Here is a 10,253-nt window from a genome sequence, read left to right as displayed (position 1 = left end):
AATATATATCATGGTAAACAAGTTGCTGTTGATGACCTCATTAGCATGTTTTTCTTCTATTAGAGACAAACGTGAAGGGGAGAGATCTACTAAGTGGTTTATTTACTAAACCTAGTGTTATATTTCAGCTTCCCGGTTTAACAATAGGCTATAAAGGGCCAACTCTGGTGAGCAGGGCTGGATTGCAAAACAACCCTGGAAATAACTGAACACCAGAACCGTATATAGCAGTGCCGTTAATCTGGACATTAAATGTACCTGTGGGGTCCTAGCCTCAATATTTTATTATTCACCATATACCCCCCATCACCGCCGTTATCATCATCATCTTTATCAGCTTTTAAAATATAATTTTAATTGATAACATCTACTGGCCACACTTTGCCACGCTGATGTCCATTCAAGTACACATATCATACTCGGTAGTAACACACACAGTATTTTCAGTCGAATGACATGTACCCAGATCGGCTCATCATGAATAGCATGAATTCCGCAGAACATACATGTAATACACATGGAGGGCTGCGACACAGCGCAGAACACAAACGTTAACAGATACCCTCATACCCGGCAAACATTTTGAGATGATAGGAGAAAGGGGCATCAGGGGAGAAAATGGATATCGGGGGGTTTGATGTCCCAGCAGCCCTTTCTGTCTTTTAGGGGACGCTTTGGAGGTATTTGGCAGCAGTCCGGGGAAAATTCACGAGTTTCAGTTTGAGTTCTGTGCTATTGGGACATGGGTTATTGTTCATCTTCACTGCCCCCTTGTAGTAACATCGCTCAGGAATCATCTGGTAAATAATTATGTAATGGTTGAAGTTTATGAGAATATAGTTGCCATATCAGCATTTTTTCCCAGGACACATCTAATTTATATGTGTTGCCGACCACCACTTGGTACCCTGCAGTGTGTAGGGTGTAATTTCCTTGCAATAATCAGAGGGGTCCTGAGTAAAACAACAATAATTTCCGATTACCGGGACCAATTTGACATAATTGGGACAGTTGGCACCTATGGATACTACCCCAAATTGCCTAGATTACATGAGTGCCAATTGGTGGAGAAACTTAATGTATATAAACATGTAACTAACATCCTAACTGCAACATAAAAAGGACGCTCGATTTGTTTGAGTACGGATTAACAGTCACCCCTAACTAAATACATGTCTATGTCTTCTCTAAATAAAGTTGTACAAAAAAAAAAACACGTTATATATCGTTTCCGATATTCATGCCGCGTTCAATCACCATGGAGGGTGGGTAGCCACGCCCCCCGGCTGACTGACGTAGCATCGCGTTAGTGGGATCCTGCCCCAGATGGGTGTCCTGTGCATGGAGCGGGCCTGACGGTACGTAGAGGGGAGACGAACCCTTCCGGGCGGGGAAAAGGTCAGTATGTGGCTGGTCTCTGGGCAAGGACGTGGGGCAATAAGAATGTCAGCTTATAGCGCAGCCTCCAGTAAAAGCTCAGCACCTGAAGTTAAGGAGGCAGGAGGGGCTGCCCCTTCAAGGAACCGGTTACCGATTTTCAAGAAGCACATTGGCCTCTCCCAATGAATTAAATCTCCTCATCGTACCGGCTCCGTATCGGTGTATCCCCCATTCCTCTGCCTGCCCTTTATACCGGCCAACTTCTTGTCGTTTGGGAATGAATTTGAGTGATTGTGCATTGATTAGGATTATTTTTATTACATTTCTTGTAACATCAACCGGCGGTTGTGAAATAAGATAACTTGTCCCATTTTAGGAGACAAGGCCCCAGAAACCTGCCCCGCAGGGGTATCCAAGGACCAAGCGCCTCGGTCCTGCCAGTGTGATGGGCGGATTTATGAATGAAGAGCTTGGCGTGTTTAACGAGCTCGTAAAACATGTTAGTGAATGAGCGATATCTTCTGTAATTGTTTGGAGGATAATAAAAAAAAATTATAGGTTTCTGCCGTAGTAAATGTATTTAAAATCCAGGATCGGGGCGTATTACTCCCAGGCTGTGACATGCTTCGCGTGTTGTGTTAGCACATACGTGTTAAAGCTCTTATAAATGAGTTGGAACACATATATATAAAGGACCCCTGACACATTTTATCGGAGCTCAGTGTATCTTTAAGACTGCTTGTTACTTTTTTATTTGCTCATCTCTCTTTCTGTCTCTTCCCTCCTCGGTCTCCTAGTAGATTGTAAGCTCTTTGGTTAGTGTAGGTCTCCCAACTGATGGTCAAAGACATTTGGTTTAGGACTTTGGCCTGATGCGTGGCTGTGATCTTACCAAAAATGTCTATAGTTTTCCAAACTTTTGTTTATAAATCCCATTCCCTGTTGTTTCTATGCACATTATTGTTACTTTTAGGGCTGTAGAACCCTCTCATACCCAGCAAACATTCCGAGCTCCTAGAAAAGAGAGGCATCGGGGAGGAAAAAGGGAGGATTGGGTCCCATAGTGGGACTTTATATTTTAAACAGGAATACTTGGCAGTATGGTTGAATTTGCCAACTATTACCACTTAAAATCAGTTAAAAGTGGTCCCATTGCCAACAAGGAACCACAACCATTCCTGCTTTATTCACGGTTACCATGGTGATAAGATTACTTTAACATGTTCATCACCTATTCTATGTCTTCAGTGCAAACCAATGCAGGCAAATGTTTCTCTCCTTGCGAGGTTCAGCAAAATAGAGGACGTACTGCATGACTGCTTTAAGCTGCAATGCAGTGCTTCTGTACTCATCGCCTGAACCCCGGGCAATGTATATCGGATACTTGTACTCATCCTGTGATTGTTTCCCAGAAGCTTTAAGCTTCCTCTGCTCACCACAGATACTTTAGTCCAATATCCAAGTGCTGTAAATGTCTGTGTTTGGGGTCACCTAGGAATGTTTTTGAGAGAAAAGCACATTTTGTCCATTCAAATAACATGAAATGGATCAGAAATCCAGCGCAGACGGGGTTAATGTTGTAAATGACTATTGTAGCTGGAAATGGCTATTTTTTAAATATAATCTCTTAAGAGGCGTACAGAGGCCCTTTATCACTCCCATCACTCTTTTATCACTCCCGTCACTCTTTTATCACTCCCATCACTCTTTTATCACTCCCATCACTCTTTTATCACTCCCATCACTCTTTTATCACTCCCATCACTCCTTTATCACTCCCATCACTCCTTTATCACTCCCATCACTCTTTTATCACTCCCGTCACTCTTTTATCACTCCCATCACTCTTTTATCACTCCCATCACTCTTTTATCACTCCCATCACTCTTTTATCACTCCCATCACTCCTTTATCACTCCCATCACTCCTTTATCACTCCCATCACTCCTTTATCACTCCCATCACTCCTGTGTTCCAATGGCACGTTGCATTCGCTGATCCAAGTTTAAGTTTTAAAGGCTAATTGATCGTTAGAAAACCCTTTTGTAATTATGTTACAGCCAGAAATCTCCTTGTTTTCCATGAAACTAGCCCAGTGACCCCAAACCTTTGAAGGTTAGTGTATACTCCATGCTGCCCTTTAATAAAAGCTATTTTCTTGCATAGATCAGCAGCCGTTTTATCTTCCGTCTTGGACCCGTATAGATATAGCTCCCAACAACTTTGTTCCCCGGTATAATTGTATATTTCCTGGAGCATCGAGGAAGGAGCTGAAGTTCGCTTCCGAGTTTTTCCCCTTATACGCTGTGCTAGCTGAACTAGGCTAGAACTTTGTTCCAGTAAATACAGCACCGCAGAATATGATGGCGCTATAAAAATAACAATGAACCATACAGGAGCAGAAATGTAAGAACAAAAGGCCTAGAGGATCAGATGCAGTGTAAGGCAGGTTTACGTTACCAAGAGGGTGGGTAAGTGGAGCAGCCTCCCAGTAGAAGTGGTAGAGGCCAATACAGCCAGGCAATTTAAACATGAATGGGATAGGCGTACGGCTCCTGATGAGACAAATGACTGATCACGGTCTGAGTCTTTACAGCAGGAAAAAAACAGGCAGGCTAGATGGGGCCGAGTGGGCCTGATCTGCTGTGAAGTTCTGTACAGATGCGTAATTCTAATGTATTTATGGAATATGCTTATTGTAAGTATTTTATTATAATATCTTTTTAGACTGAATGACGCTCCCATACGAGTCTCATATTACACCGGGACACGTCTGATGCACAATGGCGGGATTTCTGGATAATTTCCGATGGCCAGAGTGTGAATGCATCGACTGGGGTGAAAAAAGGAACACAATTGCTTCTGTTGTAGCAGGTGTTCTGGTAAGTGCCTGTCCAATGTAATTGTGTGACATCATGATTTAGTAGCGCGAGGCATAAAATAACATGGCAAGCTACATAGTGAGGTTAAACTGTGCATTGACTCCCTAACTCTCCATTAATGGGCCCAGATGCGCGCTTGTTTGTGTCTCATGACGTGTAATGAAGTCAGAGAGTCTCCGATCTCCTGCAAACCCCCGAGTGATCCGGGGTGTGGTCCCCACTCAAGAATGTGTCTGAGCAAAAAGATGTGATGTCATATGGCAAAGCCCATCATCATTATAATCATCATCATCATCATGCAGATGGCTGGTAAATCCAAACACAGATTGCGTAACTCCGGGCAGGGACTTTACACCTAAACTATCTTTATTCTCTTGTGGATTCCCCAAAAGCGTTTATTGCTTCAATGTAATAATTTTTTTAAAAAAAAATCACTATTTTTGAGGAATTATCTGAGTAGTATAAAAATATAATTCTTTCAATGTTTATCTTATTTATATTATTTTTTATAATGTGTGTGTATGTATATATGATATCATTATATATATTGTTCTTTTAGTTTTTTTCAGGTTGGTGGGTCATGATTGATGCCGCAGTGGTTTACCCCTCGCAGAAAGAACTGAACCACGCGTTTCACACCTGTGGAGTGTTCTCTACAGTGGCTTTCTTCATGTGAGTTATTTAATGCTATAAAATAATAATAATACCTGGTAATAGAGAAAAAAAAACAAAAAAACACCAAATGTCAAATAACAACTTACTTTCCCTATGTCTAAAAATCCTCTTTTTTTTTTTTTTTGTAACGAGTAACAATCTAAAACGGGGAAGAATGCTTTTACAAAACAAATAAAGGAAGTGCAGTCTGCCGTAACATAACCACGTATAACCCGATCATCCAAAAATAAGGAAATCCCCCAACACGTCTGAGAACTGTATCATATCTATTATCTGCTGAGCTACGTTTTTTATATTTTTCCTTCTGAAAATGTATAATGCAGGAATAAGGCAGCCATTCTTGCAGGAGAAGATCACTAGGGTTTAGTGAATATGCCCCAGGAGTATTTCCCATGGAGTATGTCAGCGGGAAGTTATTGTGGAAATAATAATGGCGATAGGAAAGTAAAATATTCCCTGGAGCTGTTCCGTAAAACCCATTAATACACAATGTGACTCTGTGTCAACGAAATTCCGTTTAGATTTTTTTTTTTTTTATATTTAAACAATTTTTAACCAAACCCTTAAATAGGCCAAAAGTATGCGTTTTAAGTGATCCTTCCAAATGATGTCACTCACGCGGAAAACAAATCCACGTGAATAAGAGTAATATCTTGGAGTGGCTCCGCAAGTGACTGAAGGAATTTTGATAAGCTGTAGGCAATCATTCACGGGAACCTTGGCCATTTACAGTTATTGTACTTCAGAGGTCAACTTAATACCTTAAAGCAGCTGAACTGTGATCGCGACTTAAAGGGACGGCGGCCCATCTTTTTAATGGAGCGCAGCAGTCCTGTTTTCATGGGAAACGCATGGACCACATGTAGATCAGTTCAGGCTTTCTTCAGTTATAGGAGTTCTCCTTTAGCTCCTCGCCTTCTGCCACTCCTGAAAGCAGTTAATTTGTATCTGGAATATAAAATACAGAAAACTAATTTTTTTTCCCTCTGACTTTACTGTCATATCGAAAACTGAATTTGTATCCTTGTTGCCAAGAGCGTTGCACATGCGCACAATGCCCCGTCACACAATTAAATGAGACATGCACACGTCGGCCTTTGTGTCTTTGCAGTAAGTGTCTCCTGGCGATTGCCGGTTATTGTACGGGAAACATTTCATAATTAGAACTTGAAACCGTTTCTAAATCGTTGGCCAAAAGGTGCTCTCTGTGCCAGGTATACTGGCGTATGGATTTACGCCTGATTTGTTCAATCCCTTGACGTAATTTCTGCAAAAAAAAAAAAGTAGAAACCTGCAAAATATAGTAACTATATGACCCAGTTAGCTAAGTGTGATGAGAGTTGGAGTCTGGAAGATTCTGTCTGCTGTTTCTAATTGTTTTCTGTCCCGTCAGGATCAACGCTGTGTCCAATGCGCAGGTTCGGGGGGACAGCTACAGCGACGGCTGCCTGGGAAGGACGGGTAAGAATTCATTCCGTGTGATGTCCGGGGGGGGTTTACTAGATAAACGGTGGGTTTGCAGGGGGGGTAACTGATTGAAGAATACATTACAAAGGCTTTCACTATGCATTGTGTGTTGGCGAGGCTCAGGCCCGGACTAGCCATCTGGCTAACCTGGCGAATGCTCTGCGGGGTGCATGGCACTTGTCATTTACCTTTTACTTGCGGCTTGTGCAGTAGATCCACACACTGCACATATGTTGTTGGCTGCTGGTCTTAAAGGGCCGGAGCCCCTTTGAGTCCCTAGTGCCGCAATGGCCAGGGCGCATTGTACTCTTGAAGGTTCCTTAGCCATTAAGTTCTGAGTTATACTGGCCCGGCTGTGCTGATCGTCCAAGACTTGTCAGCATTAGTGATTTATAACCGATAATGATGTCAGTGATAAGAAACTGCAGCTCTCCTGCCAACTCCTTTTGGTCAGAATTAACTTACTTTGTCTGCTACAGGGGCTCGAGTTTGGCTTTTCATCGGCTTTATGCTGATGTTTGGATCACTCATCGCTTCCATGTGGATCCTTTTTGGAGCTTACGTCACACAAGGTAATCAAACTTATATTAACTCGTTGTGACCTTTCCTGCTTAAAGTGTCAGCTCTGTGTAATGCTTCGACAGAAACACCATGCGGAGTTAACCGGTGGCATATTCTGACAGAGGGTGGCAAGTCCAGGGGTTAGAGCAGGATGTGTGGATGAGATTAATACAATATAATCGAACCTTGGAACATCTCGTATGTAAGACAAACATGGCTGCTCAGCTCCCCGTTTCATTTAATACACGTAGATGCAGAAAATGTCAGTGTTCTTGTTTCCACGATTCTCAGCGGGTTGTTGGTCTCGGGAGGAAACCCGTACCTCCCGATTTCCTTCCTCCTAGTGTCTCTTAGTACATAAAGACCCGACGCCGTCCAAACATGAGGCGATACAAACAGGTTCTGTAACTCGTAAAGCTTCCTGATGCATCGCTATATTGGTCACAAATAATAAACATTTTGAGTCATACCGCAAATGCTTTTTTCCTGTTTGAAAGTACCTGTTTTTTTTTTTTTTCCACTCATTTTGGTAGCGTGGCTATTACTTTCACTTAGGGGGAGGTCTGAATGAAAATCAGACTCCAGTATAGGGCCTTTACATTTTTTTTGAGACATAACATCCTTTTTAGATGCTGTAGTTTTTTTTTTGTTTTTTTTTTTAATTGTAAAACAAGTAAACCCACTTTTTGAGGTTTTTAACAGGGTTTTCGGGCTGGTTTTTGGGGTTTGCACACACATTTACACAGAAATTGTTTTTTAATGATAGTGTATAGTGTGTGTGTGTGTGTGTATGTGTGTATGTGTATATATATATATATATATATATATATATATATATATATATATATATATATATATATATATATATATATATATATATGGTGTATATGTGTGTTTTCTGTAGTGGAGCTGACCCAGTGAGAACATTTAGTTTCTTTAAGCTGAACCCATTTCTTATACATGTTCCTGTGTTCTGTTGTATTTTAGGTGGAAATGTTTACCCTGGACTGGCTGTGTTTTTCCAGAACACTCTAATATTTTTTAGGTAAGAGTATATATTTGTATTATTCTTTTGGAATTACATAAACGATCATAGATTTGTAGGGATTCATAACCCCCTCGTGCCACTTTTGTGAAATTCATCTTTATTTTTTTTTCTGTAAATTCTTAGAAACCCCAATGTATATATTGGAATAAATAAGCTGCAAAGCTGGCCTTGAGTCTTTAGCAGCGGGGTGTCTAGCGCCAACCTCTCTGATATGTATCCCTTTCGCAAAGCTGTTAAAACCTTTCAAACCGACAATTGAACCCGTCCAAAAACCATGCTTTTCTTATTTGGATCCGTTCGAATGGGTTTCATTCTCTTTTCGCAAAGTTTGAGCCGCGGGTGACGGTGTGTCTCGCTGGCTGGGGGTACACAGGAGTCGGCTCTCTGGCTTTGTATGTCCGCTGTTTCAGGGGATGATGGCGCTTTTTGCGGTTTAATGACATCTGTTTTACATTCTTACGCAGCACATTGATCTACAAATTCGGAAGAACGGAAGAGTTGTGGTCATAGGAAGATGGAGCCGGAAACCTTGCAGTCTAGCTGTTCGGATGTCCTGTCTCGCCTGTTTCTAGTATTCACGTTTCTGGCAAATAGTTTTATTTCCACGGACTGGGGTAACCCCACCGCCATTAAGGATTTTCTGACGGTGGAAGAAGGAGCTCGTTATGCTGTATATACATCAGTTGAAACACTGATGTGCGATTCTTGGCTCACAGTAGATCTGTCAACAATTTTATTATTTTTCCTTAGTTTTTTTCCTGTTAATTTAATAATTGTTATCGAATTTTTTTAATTTTTAAAGACCGTTATATTTTTGGCTATTGTAGCTGTTGTGCTGCATAGTTCTTGCTCTGAAAGTCTCAATTCTGTTTTAACCCTTCTCGTCTGCTCTGTTTTAATGATGGGATTGCAGTTAAACTACATCTTTAGCATCAGATGCTCCCTGCTCTAGAACCCATGGCTGTACTAACGGCGATGAACGTTCTGATGGAACGTCTGCAGTATGGCCGACTGTCGCCGTTTATAGCTAGAGAACATTTCACAAGTTGCTGTTCTGACTACTAGTTTTTTTTTTAAAATTAATTTTAAGCACAACTAAAATATGGTAAAAAAAACAAAACCTTTTCATGTCTTGTTAAAAACATCTATGCCGAACATACCCCTAGTGTACCCATTGTACAGCGCTACAGAATTTGATGGCGCTATATAAAACAATAATAATAATAGTGTACAACCTTCTGCCCCTGATGTGTCTCAAAAAGCAGTAAGTGGGATGGCAACATAAAAAAACTTTTTTTTTTTTTTTTCTTTTTTTTAACTAGGATATTTGGGGGTTATGGACCTGATTTTGATTGAAGAACAAAACGTATATACTGTCTCTATTTATAAGAATTGTTTTAATAGTTTCCACGCTTTCCCACCATGTGTATTTTTATTGGTAGCGGGCAAAAAACCCTCACAGCTGTTTATTGTTTTAGTTTTTAAGTAATTCATTGGTTCTTAATGTTTAACCCTTTTAAGAACGAATGGTTTTTTATTTTTTTTTTTACGCTTAAGGACTAAAGGCTTTTTAGCGCCTTTGCTATCCTCTAATAAGCATAATCCCTCTCTTTAGTTAAACCATGCAAATTATAATTTTTTTATTTTTTTTTTCAGGACTCGGAGGGCTTTTTTATTTTTATAAATAACGTGTGTAGATAAACCATCATTAAGTATGAACAAAACTTTTTTTTTTTTTTGGGGGGGGAATAATACATTTTTAGTTTTGCTAGAGTGGTAGGTTTATTAGGTATTTGTCTTTGATTTCGGAAGTCTTTTTATATATATTTTTTTTTTCTCCGCGTTGCGGGATTAAAATTGGATCATGTACATCCGCTTGTATATATGTATTTTTTTTTCTGTAAATCTATGGATCTGCTCTAAGAAACTTCCCTCCAACCCTAGGTGTGGGGGGAAAAAATGTCCCATTTACCCATTGTACAGCGCTGCTGAATATGATGGCGCTATATAAAGCAAATAATACATCAGCCTCTTTCTATACAAATTATTTGGGTTTGTAGATATAGGAAGTAAGATCTGAGATGCGTTGCTATCTGCGAACACATTCTTTAATAATTAGCTTTTTCAGCATGTTCTTCATCAATAATTAACTTTTAGGTGGATTTAATGTATCCAACCTGGAAATTCTCTATTTGTACTTTCGATTTCATGTAATCTGCCTCCACCTTAAAGGAAAGTAA

General features: G+C 40.3%; 1 protein-coding gene across 1 annotated transcript; it reads left to right on the top strand.

Annotated features, from left to right (window-relative positions):
• The first annotated feature begins 4,163 nt into the window (after window positions 1–4,163).
• On the top strand, window positions 4,164–8,523 carry LOC149277320 (transmembrane protein 50B-like). Its single transcript, XM_089503071.1, has 6 exons — window positions 4,164–4,262; window positions 4,822–4,934; window positions 6,331–6,398; window positions 6,884–6,976; window positions 7,953–8,010; window positions 8,478–8,523. The coding sequence occupies exons 1-6, from the start codon at window positions 4,164–4,166 to the stop codon at window positions 8,521–8,523; spliced, it is 477 nt and encodes a 158-aa protein (XP_089359197.1).
• The last annotated feature ends 1,730 nt before the right edge of the window (window positions 8,524–10,253 follow it).

This window comes from Sceloporus occidentalis, unplaced genomic scaffold, assembly GCF_023333645.1.
Source record: "Sceloporus occidentalis isolate IW3139 unplaced genomic scaffold, rSceOcc1.0.p SCAF_219, whole genome shotgun sequence".
Taxonomy (NCBI): Eukaryota; Metazoa; Chordata; class Lepidosauria; order Squamata; family Phrynosomatidae; genus Sceloporus; species Sceloporus occidentalis.
The sequence above is the reverse complement of the archived record's forward strand: the minus strand, read 5'-3'. Positions and strand labels throughout refer to the sequence as shown.

Excerpts from the sequence above, each read along its gene's own strand:
- LOC149277320 (XM_089503071.1), top strand. The coding sequence starts at position 4,164 with ATGGCGGGATTTCTGGATAATTTCCGATGGCCAGAGTGTGAATGCATC. Across the intron at positions 4,935-6,330 it reads TCTACAGTGGCTTTCTTCAT|GATCAACGCTGTGTCCAATG; the intron begins GTGAGTTATTTA and ends CTGTCCCGTCAG. Across the intron at positions 6,977-7,952 it reads TGGAGCTTACGTCACACAAG|GTGGAAATGTTTACCCTGGA; the intron begins GTAATCAAACTT and ends GTTGTATTTTAG.